At 39.9% G+C, this 26,148-nt stretch overlaps 2 protein-coding genes across 20 annotated transcripts in view; one reads left to right on the top strand and one right to left on the bottom strand.

Moving 5' to 3' along the window:
- Positions 1-598: 598 nt before the first annotated feature.
- dctd (dCMP deaminase) lies at positions 599-7,770 on the top strand. Its single transcript, XM_023954851.2, has 6 exons — positions 599-755; positions 1,387-1,486; positions 3,520-3,655; positions 5,645-5,761; positions 5,986-6,082; positions 6,847-7,770. Exons 1-6 carry the CDS (start codon positions 721-723, stop codon positions 6,929-6,931), a joined length of 570 nt encoding a protein of 189 aa, XP_023810619.1. The 5' UTR covers positions 599-720; the 3' UTR covers positions 6,932-7,770.
- A 1,671-nt stretch (positions 7,771-9,441) lies between these two features.
- The window catches only part of tenm3 (teneurin transmembrane protein 3), a 709,086-nt gene continuing 692,379 nt past the window's right edge, over positions 9,442-26,148 (bottom strand). For all 19 annotated transcript variants that reach the window (XM_078946824.1, XM_078946819.1, XM_078946845.1 and 16 more), the window contains 15 exons: positions 24,125-24,229; positions 22,064-22,194; positions 19,853-20,034; positions 19,499-19,625; positions 18,429-18,626; positions 18,196-18,255; positions 17,767-18,111; positions 16,450-16,694; positions 16,191-16,372; positions 15,358-15,560; positions 14,492-14,602; positions 14,249-14,391; positions 14,034-14,158; positions 13,317-13,447; positions 9,442-11,939 (listed from right to left, as the gene is read on the bottom strand). In XM_078946824.1, coding sequence (XP_078802950.1) covers positions 11,184-11,939; positions 13,317-13,447; positions 14,034-14,158; positions 14,249-14,391; positions 14,492-14,602; positions 15,358-15,560; positions 16,191-16,372; positions 16,450-16,694; positions 17,767-18,111; positions 18,196-18,255; positions 18,429-18,626; positions 19,499-19,625; positions 19,853-20,034; positions 22,064-22,194; positions 24,125-24,229 — 3,044 coding nt within the window. In that variant the 3' untranslated portion in view covers positions 9,442-11,183. The remainder of the gene's footprint in view (positions 11,940-13,316; positions 13,448-14,033; positions 14,159-14,248; positions 14,392-14,491; positions 14,603-15,357; positions 15,561-16,190; positions 16,373-16,449; positions 16,695-17,766; positions 18,112-18,195; positions 18,256-18,428; positions 18,627-19,498; positions 19,626-19,852; positions 20,035-22,063; positions 22,195-24,124; positions 24,230-26,148) is intronic.

Genomic DNA, 26,148 nt, shown 5'->3' with positions numbered 1-26,148 from the left:
CAGCTGAGGAGACAGATGAGAGCTGAAGGCCTCTTGTGTTGGACATATTTTACTTTAACAACACGGGTCATGAATCTTCTGACACACCACAGGTATGTCTGAATAAACCCCTTTTGTAATCGATCAAATGAATAGAATAAATGTTTAAAATGTCTCCTTTATTTGCATTTAAAAGCCACAGTCTAAAAAATATCATATTTATTTGCCTTTTTTTTGTTGTTGTTAAGTTTCCCTTTAAAATATGCTTGTCAGGGACTTTGCTTTGTAAATTAAGAACAAATTGGAGTATCTGTTTCAAATTCATTTTTAAATTTTAGTTCAATATCCAAAAAAGGTTTTATTTTCTCTGTGGACAAAAGTTTGGTCCTAATCCTCTTCCGTATTCCAAAAGATGGCAGTCGTTGTCGTTATGTGAAATTTGTCCCGAGTACTGCCTGCTAGGCAGCATCAAGTTGCCTTTTAATGTGGAATAAAATATTAAAATTTATTATCACAAATGGTGTTAAGTATGTCATATCCTTGGACAGTTCTTTGTGCAGACAGCCTAACACATCTAGCTTTTCCTCTGCGGAATGGGGAGCGCGGTATCCTGCAAGCCATGGTTCAGGGGTTTAACGTTTAACCAAGCGCGGGAGTTCTGCTGTGCAGAGTCACACCAGTTTTGCATCTTGAGCAGAGACGCCGCCAGTTTCCTGAAAGAAAAGTTTCAAGGAATTCACCATGGAAGAAAGTCAGCAGCCTCGTCTAGTTAACGGGTAACGTGCCTCTTTTACGTGACTTACTTCTTCATTTTTAAAGAAAAAGTTGTTATAAACCCAACTTCTCGTTTAGTCTGTGTTTGATTAAATGTTTTCCCCTCGTTCCTGTTGTGATCGTATATATGAGTCAAAAATCAGCTGTTTATCGTTTTACAGCCTCGTTAAAATGTACTCAGTCACTTATGAGGAATATTTACACCTTTTCAATCAGACAGAAGGGTGTGTGATTCACTGACTGGTTGATACGTTTCTTCGTTTCTCCACGAGCAGAGCGCGTGCCCGCAAACATGATTATTTGTGAATCTGTGTGATGCTGTTATTGAGTGCTGACTGAAAAATGCACAATATTAAGCAATTAACTTTATATTTAAAGTCCCCCCCATTTTTTTTATTAATCTGAAATATATTTTAAAAGGTCAAAAAGTAACAAACACCTTTTCCTTAAATTTACCTGAGCTTTTTTTTAAAGTCATCCACTCAGTTTATCAGTTGCTTTATGATTAGCAGCAATTGGCTGCCTTTTCATTTTGTCTTTATGCAAAAAAACAAAACAGAAACATAATTAGATCTGATGTTTTTGCCTTATTAACGTTAAGATTATATATCCTTTTTATGTGTTTGTTCGTAGTTGTTCTGCTAAGAAAAGAGAAGATTACCTGGAATGGCCAGAGTATTTTATGGCTGTTGCCTTTCTGTCAGCACAAAGAAGCAAAGACCCAAACTCTCAGGTATTTATTGATCAGAACAGCTTGGTTTTTTAGAGTGATGCACATTTAGCTGATAATCTGGGCATTGGTGACGATAATTAAAAAGGTTGTAGTGTTTTTATTGTATTTGTTGTGTTAAAATAGCATCACAATTGTGGTTGTAAGATGGTCTGTCTAAAGTCTGTGACTAACTGGACTTTGAAAACATCACTTTTTATTGTTCCACAGAGTTTAGAAAAGCATGCAGTATGTGGACAAATACTGACTATAGTGTCCAATTTGGTTCTGGAGGTTGAACAAATTCCAAGCCTGAATTTCAGGCGAATCCAGAATTAATAAAGGCTGCAGTTCCATAAATGACCGCTAGAGGATGTTTTTCTTTTGTCATTTCAGTCAAAATTCTTACTACACTAAATTCTGTTGATATGCATTGCTTATCTTTTAATTGATAACAACTAGGGTTGTAACAAGTATCCAAATTCTAGGATATTTGCAATCTGTTCCAGAAAAATAGTTTATAAATATTTGTGATGTCCAAATTTGCTGATTCCCGATCTTTATAATAGAGTAAGGTAAAAATGTTATTGTCGTTCTGAAATTGGAGAACTGTGTTGAATTTTAAGTATAAACTAAACCCAAGGAATGCGCTACTGTCACCGGAAGTAAATTAAAGTACGTACTATAAAGTAAAGTGTCAGTGAAGGTTCTCATTCTAAAAGTAAAGCTATGAAGGGTTTTTGTAGAGGGGGGGGGGGGGGGGATTAGAGCAAAATTTATGTTGCTGAAATAAGTTCTGAAAAATAAAAAAAAAGTCATTTTTTTTAAAACACATCTGTTGGAAACAGTGTTGTCTGTTTAGATTACAGGACTGTGTTTTCTAGTTGTTACATTTTTGTTGAGGTCTTCATCAATTCTCTTCTTGTCATCGATCTACTGGAACGGTTGTCAGAAAAACTACAAGGATGGAAAAACTTTGGAGAGCATTTTCAGAATTTTTTTGTTGCATAATACAAAGCAAGAGTGACATTTGTTTTGTTTACTGCTAAAGCGAATCGAGAAGTTGACTGAAAAACTATCCAGAGGGACATTGTTTAAAGTACTAAATACAATTTATTTATTCCAAAAACTGTTTTTTGTCTGTTTTATTGATCCTGATTAGGGCTGCACGATATGAGGAACACTCGCGATATTAGTGATCAATATTGACGATATAACTTGTGATACATGAACAAATGGCAAAAAACCCAAAACACAATTTCCATTTCACTGTTACATTTTAAAAATTACACTTCAAATGACCGTCATCTGCATAGGAGGCGAACATCAAACATAAAAAGGCTCAATCTGACTGGTCAATGATATAAAAGGCTCCGATCCGATTGGTCAAATGCCTAAATAGATCTATTTGATTTCTTAAATACTTCAATTCGCCGTCTTTTGGGATATGCGTATCGCACAGCTTGATTTTGCAATAACGAAAAATGTGCGATTTATTGTGCACACCTAATCCTGATTTCTTGATCCAAGTTGAGGTATAAATGATGCTGTTTAATTATAAAGGGTTATTTTAAATTTCCTTACATGCAGTAAATAGGCATTCAGACAAATTAAATTGAATGGTTTGAATCGTGGTGAGTTGTCGATCTTGATTTGTGAATAGAATTACGTGGGAATCTACTGCCCTAAACTACTGTGTTTGTGGGTTGTCCTTTTTCAATTTTATTTATTTAGCTGTTTTGAGTTTTCATTTAATTCAAATTGGATTATCAGGGGTGTATTTTCTCTGATTGGCGGGTCGGTGGGCTCATTTTCCTGTGTCCCGCCCAGGTGCTCATTTTCAGAGCGTTGCTCATTTTGGGAGAGTAAATTCCAGTCTTAATGTTCCTACGTCCAGCTTTGGATGACTTTAGAGATTATTGGTCCAATGTTAATTTTTTTGTGATGCATGATGTTTAAGCAATCTCACAAGTCTTTGTATTCTGCATGAGGATAGGCTCTGTATTAAAAGACTAATGTGAGGAATACATCTCACATAGTGAAGTCTCTTCCTGCAGGTGGGTGCATGCATCGTGAACCAGGAGAACAAGATAGTTGGCATTGGTTACAATGGAATGCCCAATGGCTGTGATGACGACCTGCTGCCCTGGTCCCGCTCTGCTGACGATCGTCTGGACACTAAATACCCTTACGGTAAGCTAGTTATTCACCTGAGATGCTTTTTACTGTGTATTCATCTGAGGAAGCAAATCTCTTCATGTTCAGGATTGTGCTGCACTTTTCGTTCAAGCTTTTTGTCCGGAATGTTGAAAGTAACGCTTAAAATTATATCCTTTTGTCTTTTACTGTCCATAAACATCATTACAAATATTTATAATTTGCTTAATCAAGATTGTTTTCCTCTTCAAGGTCAACTGCAGTATTTGCATAACAGATTTGTGTGGAGGACGGTGAGGTGTGAAGCTCTGAGAGGACATGTTTTTGTTTTTCCTACAAAAATCCCTATATGGCTTTAGGTTTTCATGCTTTAATGCATGTAGATCAATAGCGATCATTGGTTTTTGGCTGGAGTAAGTCCTGATATCTGCAGAGGTTTTCTTTTGGCTGCACAGACAAGTAATCAGGAGAAGTCTTAAGTGATGGGGCTCTAAAAAAGGATCTTTATCATTATGGGATCTTTGGAGTCACGATGAAAACTGATTTATTTTGAACATTATAATGTTCATTCCTCACCAAACAAAAACCCCAAATTATTTTGATCCATTCACACATTCCTCTAAAAACCTGGGCTCTGAGCGCTAGCCCCGCCCCAATCCACAGAAACAAGCGGGTTCTCAGGAGCTGACGTAGATCAGTGAGAACAGCCCCTTCCAAGAAGAGTCTGCACTGCCAGCACCGCCCCCAGGCTAACACAAACACCCACTTTCTCCACGGGGGTAGCGGTGTTTGGCAAAGCGGTTTTCCTTTTATATACACAATACGCACATCCATGAGTGATGGGTGATGGCAAATCTGCAGCGAGACTGAAGGGTTCAATTTAGTTTTAATATTCCTCTCCCCCTTAGTGTGATCTGTGTTATTATATATTTTATATTTATTTGAATGTTTTGTAATGGATGTAGCCTATTTTTAATCAATTGGTATTTTAAATTGTTTCAATTTCTCACTTAACTACAAAAACCCATCAGGACATATGTCCCATAATGCATTGTTTTGTAGTCATAGTGCAGCTTTTAGTCAGTTCAGTACTAAATTTCCAGCTGCGTTTGGTAGGTTGGGGCCTTGCTGCTCCCGCCCCTTTCTCCTGAAATTTTTGTGATGATTGACAGGTGATGTTGGAGCAAAAACAAAAATATGTCACACACCAGGTGATCTGAACAGCGTTGTGTCCACCTGGGTGATCTCAAACACGCTTATTGTGCTTCTTGGCTGCACTTATTTGGTGTCATCGAGATAAATTTCCATCAGTTTTTGAGCCCCTCTCTGATCTCAGGTATCTGTATCGATTGTTCTGATATCCAGTGAACATCGCCTCTTTTTTTTACAGTTTACCTTCTTCTGTCAGTTTACCTTGTTGTTGCATCTTCAAAAGTGCAGAATAAAATGTGACACTGAATTTGAAACAGAGCATTGTAATTTCTGCATCTATTATTAAAGTATTTATTAGTAATACAGTGGAAATTAGTAGATTTGGTTAGCATGCTGATTTACGGTATGCGCCCCTAAATTTTCTGGTTGTGCCCCTAAAATTTTCAGTTGGGGGCCACTGTGCTCCTAGTGAAAAAAGTTAGTCTGGAGCCCTGTGTAATGTTTTTTTTTTCTCCCACCAGCACTGCTTTTGTTCTTGAATGAGCCGGTTGAATACAGAAATGCAGAAAAGCAAACCCAGCTGAGTAAATATGTGTTCGGCTTTAACTGGACGACAGAAGTCCAGTTGGAGGCATTCTTTTTCTTCCTCTGGCTGTTAAAGATCTGCTGTGAGTGTGGAGCTCCTCTCTGCTGCGTTTCCCCCCACTTCTTTCCTGGTTGGGAGCTCCAACCGTCCAAAATTCACACAAACACGATGCATTAAAACCCCAGCATCCAACAGAGCATCTAAAGTCTGTCGGCTTATTCTGATGACTGAACGAATCATTGTCTTATCCTTCATGTTCAGATGGATGCTGATGTTCTCGTCCACAGTGTGCCACGCAGAGCTGAACGCCATCATGAACAAGAACAGCGCGGATGTGAAGGGATGCACCATGTATGTGGCTTTGTTCCCATGCAACGAGTGCGCCAAGCTGATCATCCAGGCAGGTTTGTACCGACGACACTTTAGAGCCCTCAGTTCAAGCTTGATAAAGCAACCCAGATGCCCTTTCTGTATTTTGGGATGTGTAAATGTCAATTTCTTCAACCTGGAAAGAAAAAAACATTGAAATATTTGAATGACTGAAACCTTTTAGGTCATATTTTAAACATTATTTTCCTCTTTAAAAGCTGCTCAGATTCCTGATTTCTGCGTACTCATGTCTGTCCAGGTCTGAAAGAAGTGATCTACCTTTCTGATAAGTACCACGACACACCTGAGATGATGGCGTCCAGAAGGCTGCTCAACATGGCGGGAATACAATACAGGTACAGTACAGGCTTTCTTCAGCTTTGAACAGCAGGGCAAGTTACTGAAAATGGCTTCTTTATAAAGGATAGAGTCTTGACTGAATTGTTGGAGGAGATCAGATCCATAAAATATTCTCAGAAAACCTTTTTAGACTTTTTAAGTCTTTATTTTAAATAGATGAGATTGGCAGGTGGATCCATTTTGATCTCTTTTAGCCTTTATAGTTGTGTTCTTTTATTATATCTAGTGTTATCTGTTGTGTTGAGATTTCGCATTCAGCCATCTTTGAAGCTAAGAAAGCACCTGGACCAGGAACAGTAGGCCTTTAATATAAAAGAGAGTTTACAGAAGACAACAGCAAACTCCTTGGTGGTGGAGTCTGACCGCCGCCTGCATGAGTGACATGATATAGACGTGTGACATAGTGACATGACTAATAGACTGGAACCAGATATCAGATTTTTGGGGATATTTGGTTGTTTCATAACTCTTGAACTTTGGTGGATTGTCAGTTGGATGTAGTTGGTCTCCAGTCTTAGGCTCTGCAACCATTTGGACATAATGTTGGACCTAATAAATGAAACCAGCGAGAAGGTGCTGGAAATGTGAAGTTTGCTGACTGACTTTAAAGAACTGAGATCTTAAAAATGAAAATCTGCAGAAGTTCTAGGTGAGACATTATAGGGATGAGAGATGCAGAAGTAGATATTTCTGCTGCTGTCCTACATCTGCTTCTCTGTGCATCACTGACGGGGGGGGGGGTTTGTTTGTCCTTTGTCAGGCAGTTCCAGCCCAAGAGGACTCAGATTGTCATTGATTTTAATTCCATTAACCAGGCTGGAATGCTGAATGGGGCCCCCCACTGAAAAAGACGGCTCAAGGATTTGCTGAACCTAAGAGAACCTGGAGCTGGAAAAACTCTATAGAATACTTTAAATGTTTTATGTTTATTATTATGACATTTTTTTGGCTGCAGGAGCAGATGAGCCAGAATCTGTTAAACCAGCTGCTTAATATGTTGGATATATTTTAACATCTGTAAAGGTGATAAACTGAAGAATCTCAGCATAGATTGGTCAGATTTAACCTTCCAGTTTTTTTGTATGAAAGAAGCTTTAATCCATCCCCTCCATGTGCAAACGTCAGGTGTGACGTCTGAAACTGAGTTATAGTTACTAAGAGAAAAAAAATCTAAGCTTATTATCTCGGTCAATATTTGGGATGTTTCAGTAATCATGCAGAAAATAAAGGATTGGGGGAAATAAAAATGTGATTGCATTTCCTGCAGCACGTCTCCCGGTTGTTTGATCGATGTTAATCCATGCAGGTGAACGACAGCTTCTCTGTGATGTTTGAGGACTTTCTTTATCGTGAAGCATCAGTGAATTTCTCCGTTTTTGCCTTTTTAAAAGCTGTGGGATGCTTTTTAGTCTGTGGAGGATGGGATGTAAACACTGTAATGAGCAGTACTGAAATGCAGCCAGGGTATTATTTGTATTTTGGTTTATTTAGCTGCTTGGAGGCTTTTATAAGGTGCTTAATGACAAAGTGACCATTTTTATTCACCATCAAAAAGTTCATTAGTTCTTTGTACTTGGTGATTATGTGCGACTAAAATTGCAAAGTCTCTTTGTTTCATTTGTTAGGAGAGTTACTACCACATGTTTGCCTCTTTAAGGTCAATAAAAATCTACTTTACAGTCAACTTACTGTTTTGAAGAGTGATTTTGAAACTAATCTCATCTTTTTAACAATCTTAACCCTTGTGCTGTCCTATAGGGTCCAGCTGACCCAGTCCCTACATTGGCGTGTTATCCCTAGCATGACAAAGGTGGAAAGATTTCATGTAATCCATGGACACCAGTGAAGATCACAAATCATTGAAGAAAAAAGGTTTAGCACACTGTCTAGTGGGTCTAGACCAGGGCTCGGCAACCCAAAATGTTGAAATACCCATTTTGGACCAAAAAAACAAATATGTCTGGAGCTGCAAAATATTAAAAGCCTTATTGAAGCCTTATAATGAAGGCAACACTTGCAATATGTATCTATATTAGCTATATTAGCCTGCTATCAAAATGACTAAGTTGCTACAAATACATAATGAGCATTAACGATTAAATGTCTATTTGCCCTGCAGTGCATTCTGCGGAGAACGACGCGTCACGTGACTGCTCTGTTGTGCAAGTTTAATTTCATTATCAATGAATTATGTTTCATTGCGTTGATAACATTAAAGAAATGTAATAAAGAAATCCAATTTTTGATGTCATTTTTATTTTGAGGATTCGAACACAAAACAATAAAATGGAACGTGCGTGCCCCATGACAGCCAGCTTGCGCTCGAATGACAAAACAGCTACAAGCATTTGCGGTGCCTGGAGACTTTCATTCAGCTCGTTTAGGTGGCTTGTCACAGTCATATCCATGTTGTGTAGCAGGAGATCAGAATATTCGCTTTCAACTTCATCAAGCAATGCACAGAACTGACGGTTTACATCAGCCACCTACCTAGTGGTCCGCTAAAAGCTTCCTCCTCTCTGAGACTGTTTGGAGTTGTGCGGTGTATGGGCCACGGACAGTTTTCTTATAGCTTTGGAAAATGTTAAGAATGTTTGTGTCTTCTTTTTCCTCCTACAGAAACCAAATTAAAACAAAAAGTATATTTCTCTCCCCAATCTTTTTTTTATTTTCAAACATTTTTGAAAATGCTCCAGGGAGCCACTAGAGCAGCGCTAAAGAGCCGCATGCGGCTCCCGAGCCGCGGGTTGCCGACCCCCGGTCTAGATGACCCAACTCCCAATGTTAAAGTGCCAAGGATAGCACAAGGGTTAAATGTGAAATTCTGACATGTTTTTGGCATTTGCAAATAGTATTACTTATAAAAAGGTCAAAGATTTGTAAAGTAGTTGCAGAAATTAAAAATAAATGTGTTTTGCATGTTAGGACTTATTTATGGTGGTAAATTTCACTATTCTACACATCTGCCTTTTCATCGTTAACCCTTGTGCTATCCTAGGCACTTTAACATTGGGAGTTGGGTCATCTAGACCCACTAGACAGTGCGCTGAACCTTTTTTCTTCAATGATTTGTGATCTTCTCTGGTGTCCATGGATTACATGAAATCTTTCCACCTTTATCCACCTTTGTCATGGTAGGAAGAACACGTCAATGTGAGGGTGGGGTCATCTAAGATAGCACAAGGGTTAAAGTCCTTTTCCAAAAAACTTCACTAAATGCTAAAAATGTTCAGTTTGAATTAGTTTCAACTTTCTAATGCAGATGTTTTTAAGAAGTAGATGATTAGAAGCATTTACTGCATCAAAGGGACATAAAATCGGAGTAAAAATTGATGAGCAGGGGAAAAAAAGACAATTAGTTTCAAGAATTTTTATTCTTTACTGTAGAAACACTGTACATAAATTACTTTCTCTGAGACTAATATCAATGTACGAATAAATGGATTTTCTCCAAAAAAAAAGAAGAAAAAAAATAAACGAAACATTAACTCATCTTTAGTGTCTGGAAAATAAAGATTGGTCGTACGTGATGTTACCTTTTATGTGTAAATTTCCTGCACTTTCCTTTTTCAAAGAGCTTTCCATCCTTTTTGTAAACACATGTAACACAAACTCCTCTAAAAGAGCACTGAGACCCACGATCAATGAGAAAACATCGATTCTTGAGCTATTACAGTTACTCAGTAATGTCACTAATGGCAATGCATTGTCCCTTTAAGGAAAAACGAGCAAAAACGAGAGAGGAGCAACAGTTTGTTGCGACTCACAACAACCCGGACCCCCCACAGCCATGACAACATGTTTCTATTGCAAGCAGTACTACAACCTTTGACTGACAAAAGCACAAGGTCTATGCATTATGAAGCTGAGTCACCATTTGCAGGAGTGAGGGTCTCCGGGGTCGATGGGCCCTGCTTCCAGACGCAGCCATGGCTCTGTGGGCCCCCCTCCCACTACCACCACCTTCACACATGTTGCTTTTTGACTGCATGTCTGTCTGTAGGAGTTACAGACCTTGTAGCAGCACAGAGGATGAAGAGGAAGTGCTTTTAGAACTGACTAATATCAGAAAGACTGAAAAAGAAGCACAACGCAAAGCCTGGTTTAGTTCATATGATCCATTCTGGTGGTGGTGGTAGTGTAGTTACAGTATTAATAGTGGCATACATGTAGGTAGTAGTACATAAACTTTTTTTTTGTTATATCCCCTTTTTGTTTGAAGCAAATCCAAGTTTATATATAAAAACAAACTTTCAAAAAAAAAAAAAAATCAAGTCTTTTTCTTAACTTTGTTACAAATTGTAGTCCTTTTTTTCTGAGCCCGTCTCTCTTAGAGAGAGTCCTCAACAGTTCCATTCGATGGCTTCAGCCATGGAATAATAAATCCTATACACAAAGAGGTGTACAAGCCGGGGCGACGCACACATCTGGACCCACAGAGACGCGTTCCTCCCAACGTCTGCCGGCGCAGTTTACAGCTGTTTAAATGCTTGCAGGCACATCCGCTTCAGATGACTGCTGAAACACTGAGTTGGCTTTTTGAACTAAAGTCGGCGTCCCACTGTGCGACAGGTGGCCTGTCAGGTGAGTCCCGCCTACCAGAGAGCGATGGGGAGGGGTGCAGGGGCATGCGTGGAGGCTGTCAGTGGGGTAGAAATCAAAAGGTTGAAGAAATAAAATCATTTAACCTTTGGGCTATCCTAGGCACTGTAACATTGGGAGTTGGGTCATCTAGACAGTGCGCTGAACCTTTTTTCCTCAATGACTTGTGATCTTCACTGGTGTCCATGGATTACATGAAATCTTTCCACCTTTATCCACATTTGTCATGGTATGAATAACACGTCAATGTAAGGGTGGGGTCATCTAAGATAGCACAAGGGTTAAAGAAAAAAAAAAACTTTTAAAGGCTTGTGATTTCATGAAGTTCCTTTTGTCGGCGGTAAGTTGAAGTCAAAGAAAAATTGAAAGTGAGGTGAGCCGGTGGGCCCTTTATAGTCTTCAGACAGTTTCTTCTGTGACATCCCTTTTGTGTTAAAACTACTGTTAGCCTCTGACAGGCAGGGGTTGAATTTCCTCGAAATGTTCCCAGCCGTGTTACCTCCTCCCTATCTCGCTCTGCCGTAAGAACTGGATGTTGTTGGCGCTGTCGGCCAGCTCAGGGTACTGCTCTATGGACAAGACGTAGTAGCCGTCATAACCCAAGACTTTGCCACTGCTCAGCAGCTGCCTTTTCTCTCCCTCGGTCCACAGCCGGACTCCCTCCTCCCCGTCTCTGACCCTCTGCTGTTCCCGGGACCAGGCGCTCGACAGCGCCCTTTGCCTGGCTTGTTCCAAGATCCGGGCTTTCTCTTCATCCAGTGTCGTCCCATAGCGCACGTGGAGTGCCAGTGCCCCGTACTGTAGTTCCACATCGGCGAAGCGCCGGGTTCTCCCGTTCATCACAGTGGTGGACTGAGACACTGTGACGTTCACGCCGTTCTCCAGCGACTTTCTGCCCGATGTAAGCCGCAGAGCGCCCAGATCGTTGTCGGGGAGGCTGGTCTTGATGAAGTAGTGCGTGTCCCGACCCTCTACAGTGAAATGTAGGTCTTCAAGGTAGAAGGCGTTGTTTAGAACTCCAGCCACTTTGATGCAGTCCTCGTTGGCTATGTTGAGAGCGTTGGTGACCACGCGGCCCTGGACGATGGCAAACATCACCCCTTTTCCAATCAGAGACTTGACAGTGGCGAACCACAGCCAGGGTTTGGAGTGGGCTGAATGTCGCCGGCTGAGCTGGATCTCAGGCATGCGTTCTAAGGACAGGAAGGCCTTGGACTGACGGGTCACTTCCTGCTGAACACCGGAAATCATCTGTGGAGACAGAGAGGCGGTGGGGTTTAAGATGGACAAGACTAATGCTTGAAAACACAGTAAAAGACTGTTCACAATGCAGTGATCCTTTGTTTATCGCGGAGGTTGCGTCTTTTAAATAACCTGCGATATGTGAAATATGCTAAGTACACGCTATATACATTTACATTTGTCCATCTTTGTCTCTTGTTAAAAGTTCAAACCTTCACAGAAAAAAAAGTCCAGTATTACAGAATGAAACGAAAGACTTATGTAACTCTGGGAAGCTGAAAGCCTTCTGTACAGGAGACACGGCACAGATGTGATTGTTTGGCAAGCTCAACAACCAATCAGGACGCAGAAGACGTTATAAAAAGAAAAATAGATGCACTAAAAGAATCTGTGAATAAGTGAGATCGCAAAGGGTGAACCACGATATAGTGAGAGAACATTGTACTCCTCTACTGTAGGGCTGATAGTTTTTTTTATTAATTTGATTTATTTTTGACATCTTAATGTTTCAACACATCTTAAATATGATGTAAATGATAACGTTTGCATTGAAGTACATAAAAACACCTCATAGGTGACCTTTAAAACACAAACATGAGCTTAATGCTCGTTTTGTGAACTGAAAGTGTGACTTTTGATCAAACGGCACACAGGAATTTTCTGGATTGATATTGGGGGGGGGGGGTAAGACACTGTTGTGACAGTTCGTTTATACATTTTGCATATGTCACATGCTGTCATCTAGAGAAATGTGGTGTACATACCAGCACCTTTTTAAAAAAAAACACTTATCTTCTTTCTGCTTATGAAACAGTTTCATTTTCCTGTCCAGTTTACTCAATAAACAAAAGCAACTTTTGAAATGACTTTAGCTTTTTATAAAGTGAGTTGCCATTTGCCGTTTTTATAGGAGCTGATTCTTCACCAAAAGTGAATTTCACAATTCTAAAGGAAAAACTACAAACAAATGTTTAAATGGAGTTCCTGGAGTTTAGTTTTGTCTCGTCTAGACAACGTCTTTATTTGCTTTTGCCAGTTTTATTCAGTTTTTAGGAAACTCAATGCAATAATTTGCTAAAGGTAGAAAAATCATTCACGATTTTTCTAGTCTTGTAATTCCCTGCAAACGTTGGAGCTGCAGATGAACATGTCTTCAAAATGCTAAACCGATTTAGGTCATTCAGAGTCATTTTTCAGATGCAAAAATAATTGTTTGGATGTTTGTGGAATGACCAAGAAAATTCTTGTTGTGAATATGTACGTTTTCCGTCACAATTAGCAGAAATTGCACGAGATGAAATGGCTGCTGCCTGCTAAAGCCAGTTTAGCAGCAAAGTGACACCTTTATTACTCTTCTCCTGCCTCTTCCAAGAGAAGAAAACTTACTGGCAGATCATCCCACAGCTGGCTCTTTTTCATCTCCAGTGACGGCTGTCTCAGTTCAAACTTCGGAATGGGGAATCCTGGGATTGCGTTGTGGAGATGAAAGCCAAATGTGACCAACCATATGTTGACATCTGCCATTAAAAAGAGAAACCCATTAGTTTACAGTGAAATCGGGACATTTCTTTCTTTGTGGAATGACAACAAAAAAACCTTGTGTTGTTGCAACTTTTAGAATATAATAAAAATGTTCTGCTTTTTCAAGTTTTAGAAATTCTGTTATTTTAATATATTCAAGACAATTTTTAGTGTATTTTGGAAACTAAAAACAGCAATTAAAATAGTTTATCAATATGCATTATCCACTTGGCTTCAAGCGTTTAAAAGAAGCAGCTAATCTCAATTTTCTTGTCAAAATTTCAAAATAAAAGGAAGCCATTTGAACCCGACTTAATGTAAATTTAAATGTTTTATGTTTCAGGTTTTGACTAAACTCATGTGGCTGTAAAAGGAAAAACATCATGACTCAGAGATTTTTTAAAACTAGTTCATGCATTTCCTATAAATGGGATTAAACTGAATTATTGCGATGTTTTTAAAAAAAAACAACCTCAAAATGCAGCAGGATTTTGGCCCAAACCTTCATGCTGCAGCAAAAAATCCAGGCGATTTGGCACATGAACTGGGCTAAATGATAATATATATTATTTTCCTAGGTACCTGTGACGTACTCTTTGACCTGGTGAATCTTGCTAATGGGGTTATTTCCTCTAAACATGTAGAGGTTAAAAGGCTGAGGCTCCTTTCCAACACGCGTCCAAGTGCTGATGTCAGGAGTGGTCCATCTGCGTTTACATAAAACAAAACAAAGAAATGAGATTCACAGCAAGAGTAATCCGTGCTTGGACTGAAAAAGAGCATGACAGAAGGTTTACCTCCCTGCAGGGATGTCGTAATCTCGGTCTCCGAAATGCAGCAGTCGTGTCAGAGGATCGTACAGACCTCCATGGAAACCAATCACCAGAACAAAGTCTGGGTTGGAGTCAAAGTAAACTTCGCCGTATGCCGTGTACTGCACCTACACACACCAACACACGGTTGTAATCTGATATGAAGGCACAGAACTGTTTCACAAAAATATGACATGCTCGAGAGCTTACGAGAAAACAAACACATACCTGTTTCAGCAGCAGCCCGTTGTTGCTGAAGACAGCCAGCGGAGTCCCGGTGTTGTCACACGCAATATGAAACTCATCCCCGCTGCTGATTTCCATGGCAAACACGTGGCCCTGCGCAGGAATGCACACGACACTGTTTGAGTGGACGAATGATCTGGAACTTCCCTACGACTCCAGGTCTGTGCTATCAGGGGTTCCTAAAGCTGCTGAAATGCAATTCCTGAAAAATGTCCTGTTTTTATGTCTTACTTAAAATTGTGTCAGTGTTCACAACTTGGAACTACCTGATTAAGCATTTGATGAAGAAATATAACAATTTAGACAACAGATTTTCCCGATTTCAAAGACAACAAATCCAAGTTGCCTTTTTTCCTGTAAAAAAACTTTTCTTTTCTAAATTATTTGGCAGTTATTGTTACAACATGTCTTTAAATATGTCAAGTACATGCTTACAGATAAACCTGACTAAAATATTGCTGGAAAATCCTCAAATAGGTCTAACAAGTGCTTAAATTGAAGTGAATCCTTTGTCATTTAAAAACCCAAAAGATGATTTCAGTTAAGATTTTCAACAACTTTTTAAGCATTTTATTCTGAAACTGTTAGGTCCTACACCAAAATAAGTAACACTTATAGATTTTTCTTTGTTTTTTTTATAGTCTTGAAATTAACAAAGACTAAAATAAATAATTCTAAAATAACAAACAACAGAGAAGCTGTCCATTTTTTACTCAATGCTAATAATAACAAAATACTGCTAAAAAAGTTATTTTTTGACAATTGACAAACAAAAACCACCCACATTTTCACTGGACATCAGCTAACAGAGTCTAGTCAGTGTGAGAGTAAGTGTCTGAGACAGCTACCTGCAGATCATAGTAGAAGGAGGTGATCTCGGAGCTGGAGTGGTTGTAGACGTGGGTGATCCTCGTGGGGTAGTTCAGGTCTGCGTAGAAGAACTGCAGGTGTTGGCCTAAACTGTTTTTTGATGCCACGCGCCGACCCAAGCCATCATAGCGGTACGTGATGGTCCAACTGGCTGCTTTACTGTACACACGGGTTAAAAGACCTAAAACCAAAATGAGCAAAGTGACCTGTTAAAAATAGGCAGGAATTTTGGGAATCATACTCAGGCAGTGACACAATTTAACTGAGTATTTAAATGTATAACTGAAATGTCTCATGGAAGCTGGTACTACGGTGTCCCTGAAGTCCTAATCACACCAAAAAAAAAATCACTTGACACAATTGAATTTTAAAGTATTTGTAAAAATACATTTTAGAAATGAAAACAAAATTCCATAAACCAAAACACAATAGAAAAAATGAAACGAAACAAAAAGGAAATGTTTCAGAAAACCAAAGTACTTTCCAGATATCAAAATGAAACACAATAAGAAAGCGGAAAAGGTAAGTACTCCACTACATTGCTGATAGGAAGATGACGATTGTCCATCATTTTAACCAAAGGCAGGGACATCACTGATTGGATGACAATGTTTGATTTTTGATGTTTAGGTTTTTTCAAATGCATCTTCAATGTCTGCATACTATAAAAGTTTTATGATCAGTGTGGAGGATAGACAGTATCGCTTTATGCCAAATAACTACAGGTATACTGATAAAACTGATAAAAAAAACGGTCTCTTTCTGAGCTCATTATTATGTCAGGCTAACAAAAACTGAATTATTTCATCACCTTTTGAGTTGTACTCAAATATCTCAGCTCCTCGCTGTCTCAGGAGTCCATCTTCGTCCAACCTGTACTGAACATCTCCCAGACGAGTGATTCGGTCTCTTAGGTCATAGCGTAGCGGCGTCAGCCGGCCACTGTTGCCAGGGTTCAGCAAGTGTAGGTTTCCATTCAAGTCATAATTGTACCTGGAGGGACCAACAAATTATAGCATTGAGACTGGAAATGACACATGACTTGTTGTTTTAGGTGGAAACAGCCATACCTCCACATCAGTTTTTCATTAAGGTAGACGGTCTGCAACTGTCCATCAACATCATATTCATATCCATACTTGGTGGTATTGGCAAACGGTCCAATCTTAATCTCCCGTTTGGTGACCCTGCCCATGTTGTCATACTGAATGGTGATCCAGTACATAAGAGACCTAAAAATCTCGTACTGGATCTCCTTGATGCGGCCATGCACGTCAAAGTGTTTAGTGTAGGTCATCACCGCTGTGGATATGATCTAAGACAAGCAGAGACAAACTCAGAAAAACAATAACTTATTTTCCATGATGACAGAAATCCCTGCTGATCTGACTCCAATGCACAGAAGCAAAAGGTGTCTAAGAGGTAAGTAAAAGTTTTGTCACATAGACATATGAATAGTCTGAAAATTCTGCCATTAACTAAGATTTAGTTCTCTGTTTCACAAATTTTGGAGAAATCACCCTCCGTTGAAAAAAAAAGGAAATAATTACATTTGGTAGTAGAAGGCTTTTCTGCGATGTTATCAACAGGGAAATTGTTTTGTAAAGCTGTGCATGGTTGTAGTTTATTAAAATTTACAAAAACATTGAAAAATCAAATAATACTTTTTATTTTTGACTCTAAAAACATAAGTGACGTTTCCCAAGAACAGAGTTTATGAATGACCCAATGAACATTATAACAGGTGAATACAATAACTCTTTCACTCTGTTTTGATTTCTGGGTGTTTTTCAGGAATTTTTCAGAAATTCTGGGAAGGTTCTATGAATATACGTGAAAACACTTAAACATGGGTCTGCGTGTTGCTTTTTCAGATGTAATTTAGCTAAATATGTGAAAACAAGGTGTAAAAACAAACCTAACATGAAGAACTACGGCTTAGTTTAAAAAAAGAATACCTAAATCAATCTTTCATTTGAAAATGTAATTCTGATTCATCCAATTAAGGAAGTAATTTCCTTTTAAAGCAATTTTTGGACAGAATATTTTAACCATCTTAAATATTCTGCCATTAATTATGACAAACTGCTTAAGCAGTTTGTCATAATTAAGCTAAATTGGTTATAGAATGCAAATTCAACAAGCAAATGTATTTGTAGATGTTAAATTTAAAATTAACTTTAACTGCAAACTCGTGAACTGCAATAAAATCAAAGACGTAAACTGGCAGTGAGACTCCGTGCTACTAATTAAATTACTTTACCTTTCTTGTTCATTTGATATTAAACAGTACCTTCTGCATTATCAAAGGATCTGAAGGCCTTGTTTCGCTTTGTTTATGAGAATTTTTAAAAATATTGTTAGTAGTGCTAGCTCTCCAATCTTACCTGGTTGATGTCATAATAGATGACTCCAAACTTCCCGAACTGCTCCATTTTACCAGAAATGTCATCAAACTGGTAGAGATCGATCGGCAGTGGCGTCTCATTGATGACGGCCTGCATGCTGGTGACCCTGAAGCTGTTGTCGTAGGTGTAGTCAAAGCGGGCGTTCACCATCCCATCCTCGCTGAAGCGGAATATTTGCCGGTCAACCAGCGGGCCGATTTGACGGTACCGGATGGAGCAGATGAAACCTTCGCTTTGGAGGTTAACGGTCTTCAGCACGCCGGCGGTCTCATCGTATGTGAAGCTGACCCGCGTTGAGTCATAAAGGATCTCTGCCAGTTTGTTCTGATAAGACAAAACCAATGATGAGTTTGTGTCAGTAACGATTAACATAGTCCATCCGGGTTAAGCTACATGTCACCATCATACCTGTTTGCGATATTTGTACAGGATCTGACGGCCAGTGCCTAAAAAGGCCACTCTGAGGAGCTGGAGCAAAAGAGAAAGATTTGGACCAGAACCATTAACAACCTGTTCACATTATCATCTCATATGTAAAACAAATCACCAGCTCTGACAGAATTTACTCAGAAAACCAAAACCTCAACCTAAAGTCATTAGAATTCAAATCTGCCTGAATGAATGTATTTAAGGCCACAGACCTGTCCGTCCTCAGAGTAGTCCACTGTAACAGACGCATTGCTTTCTGGAGGGGTGTATATATTTCTGTAATAACCTATGGATCTGATGGTCTGCATGGTGTGGCGAGCCACGCTGGGCATGGTGACTGCGGACAGACGGTCTCCTGAGTCATAATCAAAGATGTACTGATGCTGGCTGTGCAGCAGCAGCACCATAGACTGTTGGAGAGGGGGACACAAAAGAAAACTGTAAATCACAAAACTCAGGTGGACTGGAGCACAATTTTCTACCTGACAAAAAGAAGGAATAATTATATACTTTTTTTGTTTTTGGTCATTGCAGTTTCAAGACATTTGTTCAAGTATAGCTCTCTTAAGACCCGGGAAAAGGACTTCAATCAGTTAGTGTCTGGACCTTGACCCGCTCTTTACAACTCTAATACTCTCTTTTTTTTTTGGTAGCTTGCTGCCAGGATTGGGATCACGGTCTTGCAGCATGAGCCAATTTCACACCAGCTTCTTTGTCTGCCAGAGGACTTCACATTTGACTCCAGAATACATAAAAATATACAGACATTTGTGGTCCACTCAAATGCTGCAAGACCTACAAAGTCATTCTCACCAAAGAACTTAACAATTCCTCCAGGTTTTTTCCTAAAAAAACATGGTTAAACCAGACAAATATGCATTGTTCTCAATGATTTCCACTTTTTGTGTTCAAAGTATCATTTAATCTCAAGATCTGTGGATTTTTCCTTATCTGACTTTGTAGATATAACAGATTGGGTTTTGTTCTTTTAGAAAGAAGGGTGCTATTTGTATAACAGGCTCCTATAAATGCCAAAATAGTGCTGGTGCATGCCAATTCTGTGATTTGAATGCATATAGTTCAGGCCTGCCGGCTATTGCAAACCCCATTTTAACAAAGACATATGGTGCCATTTCATTTCAGGGAAGTTCTTTGTTTTATATCCATATGTTTTACTGGTTTTCTTTTTGTTAGAAAAATGAAGTCTTTTAGGGCCTCAAAGGGTCATCTTTATCATGCTCATGATGGAGCTTCTTGAAAGGGCAGCGATGTCATTCCCAACCTTATCCAGGTAGGTGTAGCTCCATATCTTTCCATCGGCGAAAACTCTGGAAATGATTCTTCCTTGACTGTCATACTCCCACCTCTCAGTTGTTGGACCTCTCTGCAGGCCCGTCACTTGTCCAGTACTGCAAAAAACAAAAATTACGCTTGTGTTAACATTTATGAGATTACTTTTGCCTCCATTCCAGTCTTGGAGAATTATACTTTTTTATATGATTGAGAAACCATCATTTAAATCTGCTAAAACCCAGACATACACCAAACAAACAATGGGAGCTGTAGTGTCCTTTATTTCAGAGATGCTGTTTGCAGGATTGCATAAATAAAAATATCTCAGCAGAGATGCTCTAACCTGGAGTATGTCAGGTTAACTGACAGCAGCTTGGGAACTTGGGAACAGCTGGGAACCCACAGTGTTGGATGGCCTTGGTTGTCATAAATGATTTTCAGCAGGAACTTCCTGTGGTCATCATAGATTTTCTCTGTTCGGAGTGCTCGGTCATAATCCACCGACAGCAAGTTCCTCCCGTTTACCTGTGGGGGAAAATAAGCAATTCCTTTCATAAACAACAGAGTCTGTGCAGAGATCTGGATGTGCAAAACGTTATTAAACCTAACAATCAACATCTCTAAATGAGTTAATATAAACGAGTTTACAAAAAAGTTGTAGATTTCTTGTCAAATTTTTAAACTAGAATTTGTGTCATGTAATGAGAGTTCAAAACAGTAAAGACGAAGCAGCTTTTCTTTGTCCATAAACCATTAAATGTTACTCTAGCGCCACTTCTGGCATTTTCCATTGCTTAGCATAGCATAGATTTTCTTTTTTGTGTTTTCTTTGCGGGTACATTAAATGAAACAATTTTAACTTCTATTCCAGTAAATTCAGCATCGGCTTTCTTTTAAGTTCAAGGGAATTCGTGGTTGTTTATTTGTGCACTCAGAGCACCTTTGCCATTGATTTTACAAGCAACTCCTCAAAGGTATTTTTAAAAATCCCCCTTTCACTAGAATTTTGAGCATCGCTGCACACTTCTACTCAACATTTCCTCTCTTTTTTGCCCTCTCGCCTCCCTCATTTAACGGGGTAAACATGTTTGCGACAAAGAAAGTTGGCCAGAAAAAAAAAGCACATAACTGACAGGTTGGAAATGAACCCCTAACATTTGTTCCGCCCTTAATCTTCCAGACGGACGCACGGCGTGTCATGTTTGCACTCTTAAGTCCTGCTTTAATCTTCCTCACAACTCCATTAGTTGACTCCATTGCTGAGGTAAAAGCCAGCGATGTGACGGAGCGGGTGTCATTGAGAGTTTATTTTGCTCGCTTCTGCCGGCGGCTACGTCCAAACCCAGAGGTCCAGCGGGATCTAAATCCCAATACAGCCCTGAACCCTTTCGGAGGAATGGAACAAAATTCAATTTCAGGCTCATCAGAATCATTCAGTGATCCCTCATGGCCCACGAAGAGGGCTATTGTTATCCTGAAAGAGACAAATCCCATCAGGATAGACATGTTTCATCACTGCTAAAAGGTAATCACTCAGAACAACTTCATGTGGATTTACAGTGACTCCTTTCACTTACAAGACAAAGGGACACAGAGGGAAGCAAAATGCTTCACAGAGCATCACAGAGGAAGTGAATTGCCTCACTGCAGTGGTCAGAGGTTTACAGTCTTTTCAGTTGTTACCTGTCTGTAAAACCTGCGTACAATCGACAAATCCCACAGAACGAGGAGCCGCAATTCTTTTGGGGTTTTTTTAGGTAAAAGTTGCTCTGTATTTCCATCTAAAGCACATTACCCTGCACAGGTGTGCATCAGCCTCTGATGACAGGCTAAAAATATTCAGGTGAATCTCCAAGTCTGAACTTCTGAAGTGCCAGTGGGTGGGAATCTGACTCTGTGAACCTGTTCTCAAACTCTTTCCTGCTGAAGCGGACGTCATCCACCTGAAACCCTGCGGGCATGATGGATGAAAGACAGAATAGCGCAAAAATCAAATTTCTCTACCTTCAAGTAAGAAAATGATTTATATTTGCATCTCAAGGATTGTTGTAATTTTTTATTTTATTGTTTTCAAGTCTTATTTAAATCCAATTTTAGCTAAAACAACAATGTCAACTATAGTTTTTCCTGGTTTCTATGCCATAGAGGTCACTGCTTCATTACCCATACAGACTCGGCTGTCAATCAGCTGTCAACTGTCGACTGGACCTCCAGCTGGTAGGACACTTTTGAAAATGAGCTGGTTTTTAATGTAATGGGGAGAGCTGTCTTCATCACCTTTGAGTGAGTCACGAGCTCACTGTCAAGGAGAAGACTCCTTTTTTGGTTGTAAACCTAATACATATGCTAATGGGTCACTATTCTCACAGAGCATGACTTTTCTGCCTTTTTACAACACTTTTTTAATTTTGGGCAATAAATGGTTAAACTGAGTTTAATTACACAAACTATAATTTAACAGAAAGCTCACATACATCTTATTCCAACCTATTTTTATTTACTGTAATTGCTTTCTCCTAATTGTCCTCTACTAAGGAGAAACTGAAGCACTCACTCTTAACTTTCTCCCAAAAACCACAACTTTTCCTCTCGTCTGCTCCCTCCTGAACCTCCATTCCACCAGGTTTTGTCCGTTTTCTCCAGGTAGGGTCATGTTTCGTCGGGCAATAGTGGGGTTAGCAGCACCTAAATAAAAAAAAAAAAAGTAAAGCCTTGTAATTCCTATTTTGAGCAAAGTTTATCAAGCACATGAAAAAAAGAAGCGAAAAAGAGCAGAATTGAAGTGCTATTACTGTAGAAACCATTGCAGACTTGAATTGAATGGGCAGAGAATGCTAATTAACCCATGTGCTATCTTAAGCACTTTAACATTGGAAGTTGGGTCATCTAGACCCACTAGACAGTGTGCTGAACCTTTTTTCTTGAAGGATTTGTGATCCTCACTGGTGTCCATGGATTACATGAAATCTTTCCACCTTTATCCACCTTTGTCATGGTAGGGAGAACACGTCAATGTAAGGGTGGGGTCATCTAAGATAGCACAAGTGTTAATGTCACAACTTCTACTAGTTTGGTTGGCTTTCACACAGGGCTCCCAGAAGTGAACCAAACTGCCTGGAATAATCATGCAGATTCAAGTGCTGCTCACTTGGAGGCAGTATTGCCCCACCAAAATGGAAAAAATTGCCTGCTTTTACGTTTCTCTTTAGAAACAGCAGCCTGCATAAAGGCACATATGTTCTCCTTGAACAGCCGCTCCCTCATTTATCTAATAGAAGGTCCAGGTCCAGAAGAAAGGAATATGCAAGCATTTATAAGCAGCTCTGGTCAGCCAATCAAGAGACAGATAGTGAAGGCGCCAGTATAGAAAATTGCAAAGTTTGTGTACTGCGAGGTTGAAGTTTTCCTTTAATTTGGGAAAGGTTTTCTTTGGACAGACAGATTCAGAGAGTGGAGTGATCAGTGCACTAAGACACCAGCCGTACAGTTTCATGCACAGATGGTGGGAACAATTTAACTGCAAAAATATGGTACCAAACGTTTTTCTATGTGACACTAAAAAACAAGGTTAATACATGCAAACAGCATGTTTTCATACACTCACAGCTACTCTTCACTACACATCACACATGGTTGCTCCTTTCAACTTATAGCTCTGAACCTCTTTGCTTAGCAGTTATGGAAAAAATTTGTATATCTGCATATTTTGAGCAAGTCTTTGATCATTTCTGTTCTGTTATATAAATATATAACTCATTTCATGACAAATCTAAAAATAGTAGTGCACAAATATGTTGTCATCTCTGTCTGAGTCATGTCTGTTTGTAAATGTGTTATTTTTACATCTAAAATATCTGGCTATGGAAAACTTTGCAGTGTCTAATGGACAGTTGAGGACAAATTATTAATACCGACATTTACATGAAGCTTTGCATACACATATTTCCACCTGTTTTACCCATGTTTTTTTTGCACATGGAGGCCTTTCTGAAGGCATTTACATTTTGGGTATGTCCACGTATGAAGTTTGGATCTTTCCTGATACATGCATGATATTTCATGTGTTTCTTGCGTTTGGCATTCGTCGATCTGCACAGATGTCCATACAGGGTTTCGGCCGACGGGTCTTTATGTGACTGTTCAAAATTTTGGGTCAGTTCAGAGTTACGCATTTTATGCCTATTTTACGTATTTTACGAGGACACAACAATACAATGGTTCAGTTTATTTTCATTTGAGTTTATGTAACTGATGAATTCTCAAAGGGGCTACATTAAAGGCATAAAACCAATTTAAATGAATTCATTGTTGAAATCTAGTTCATTTTAAACATTCTAGATTAATATAATTTAACTCTGTCCCAATCAAACTGTTTTTTGATGATCACCATAAAGAAATGACCAAGAGATTATGTTGAAAAGTTGATCAAGCGATGAATTCAGCAATCTGTTCTAAAACAGGAATTAAACCCTTTAACTACATAAACAGGAGTCCTGTTGTGTCAGAAAAAAAAAGACTTGGATGAAAAACCATATTATCGACAACCTCAAACCCCCTACTTTGCAATCATTGTTCTGTATTTCAACAGTCATGTCGCAATCTGCGCCAAACGCACCTGCCAGAATATGAGGCTCTGTCTGGAAGTGTGTGTCCATCCCGTTGGCATAGATGACTCTGAGTGAATGATCGTTGCCCACTTGGTAACTGTTGCGAAGCTGATCTACATCGTAGACAGAAAAGAAAAAATAGTGCACATCATTTGATTTAATCACAAATTTAAGGGATTAGGCCTTCTTATGAAACAGACTAAGAAAAAAAATGAGAACAAGAAGAAAGAAAAGAGGTGAGGAAAAAGGTGGGTAACAGTTCATTTGATATCTGGGCCAGAGTTTAAAGCTGTTAATAGGGCAGGTATTATTATCTCCAAGGCTCAAATCAAGCTCTTCTTCAGTTCTCACTGCATAGAAGGTTGGTTATTTTTGTGAACATACATATAAGGCTGTTAAAATTATTATAAAAAAAAAGTAAAGAGTTTTGTCATTTATGTGAAAAATTCAGTTGTACTAACATTTATATAACTGGTAGATCAGTTGTAAAGAACTTTTGTTAATGTAAACTACCGGTAAATAATATTTTATGAATTGGTGGTGAAAGTAATATATTTTTCAAAAAATCAGCTAGTTTATTGATGATATAAGCTGTTGTTCTGATCAGCTGGTGGTTTGCTTGATAACAGGAGGTGACCTCCACATTTTCTGCTCCTGCCAGCAGTTGGAGCCCAAAGAGAAGCAAATCTATGACATTAATCAAGCCTTTTTGGTTCCTTTTGTGCGCATATGTGTACAATGACAAAATGGGTTGAGTATCTGAACTTTTCTGAGCAACCCTCTTTCTTCAACCCATTATTGTGACTGTGTGAACATAGATTTTTGAAAGCAAACATCTTCCACCACATTTGGGAAGAAAATTCCAAAAGTGTGCAACGAACAGGACTCCTCCTTACTGAGAGTGATTTGTCTATAGGGAGAGCACAGCAGCATTATGTGATACGTTCACCCTCCTGCTGCTCAGCCGTACTCCCTCTGGAGGTCGCTCTTCTTCTCTGTCTGTTGCTTCTCCCCACAGCTGGTTCTCATTTTACTTTGATTTGGTTCCTTTTTAAGGTCTCTGTCCCTGCATATGTTTGTCGCAGCGTCTTGTTTGGATGTTCTCTGTTTGGTTTAACGCTTTGGCATTAAATAGCCTTCAGAGTTCATTAGTCTCCTGGTTCTTCCTGCATCTGGGTTAACCCCCTTGGTTTCTCGTAACATTACGCTGCGACCATGTCCAACCCAGCAGGAGATTCGTCTCGACGAAACTTACCCGGATCCTCCGCCGGTGATGGTTCCGTTACCGGTACGGAACGGGCAGACCTGGCTCAGGAGATGCGAGGATTCATGTCAGGTATGCAGCAGCTCCACGAACGCCTCTCCCACCTGGAACGTGCGCCCTCGTCTTCTTCTCGGCAGACCAGACTGGGCCACCCTGAACCGTTTGATGGGACTGCTGCAGACTGCCGGTCGTTTCTTACTTCCTGCCGGTTGCAGTTTGACTTTAATCCTGACGATTTCCCCTCCGAGCAGAGCAAGGTGGCGTTTGCTCTGAGCTACCTAACCGGAAGAGCCAAACGATGGGGACTGGCGGAGTGGGAGCGCGGATCGGAGCTGTGTCGCTCCTTTCGGGTCTTCTCCGCTCGGCTTCTCACGGTATTCGATCCCACCACGCCTCATCGTGCTGCTGCGTCCGAGCTTCTTCGCCTTCAGCAGGGATCCCGCTGTGTCTCGGACTACGCGGTGGAGTTCCGGACCTTGGCTGCCAGCACCCGCTGGCCAGATGAAGCACTGCTCGACGTCTTCCTGCGGGGCCTGTCTGACGCTCTCAAGGACGAGCTGGCAGCGAGAGAACTTCCAGACGACCTCGAGGAGCTTATCGACCTGTCGGTTCGTATCGACCGGAGGATGAGGGAACGGGGTAACGAGCAACGCAGCCCTCCTGGTTACCGCCCACCGCGCCCCGCGGAGGTTCCTCCGCCTCATTCAAACTCCTCCCCGGAGCCCATGCAGCTTGGAGCGGGCCGTCTCTCTCCAGCTGAACGGCAGC

This window comes from Oryzias latipes, chromosome 1, assembly GCF_053564925.1.
Source record: "Oryzias latipes strain Hd-rR chromosome 1, Olatipes_Hd-rR_3.1".
Taxonomy (NCBI): Eukaryota; Metazoa; Chordata; class Actinopteri; order Beloniformes; family Adrianichthyidae; genus Oryzias; species Oryzias latipes.
This window is presented reverse-complemented; position numbering and strand designations above follow the sequence as displayed.

What these genes read in the sequence shown, in the direction of transcription:
- dctd (XM_023954851.2), top strand. Translation starts at nt 721, where the DNA reads ATGGAAGAAAGTCAGCAGCCTCGTCTAGTTAACGG. An exon ending in GCAAAGACCCAAACTCTCAG is followed by an intron (nt 1,487 to 3,519) that starts GTATTTATTGAT and finishes CTCTTCCTGCAG; the next exon opens with GTGGGTGCATGCATCGTGAA. An exon ending in ATGGCGGGAATACAATACAG is followed by an intron (nt 6,083 to 6,846) that starts GTACAGTACAGG and finishes GTCCTTTGTCAG; the next exon opens with GCAGTTCCAGCCCAAGAGGA.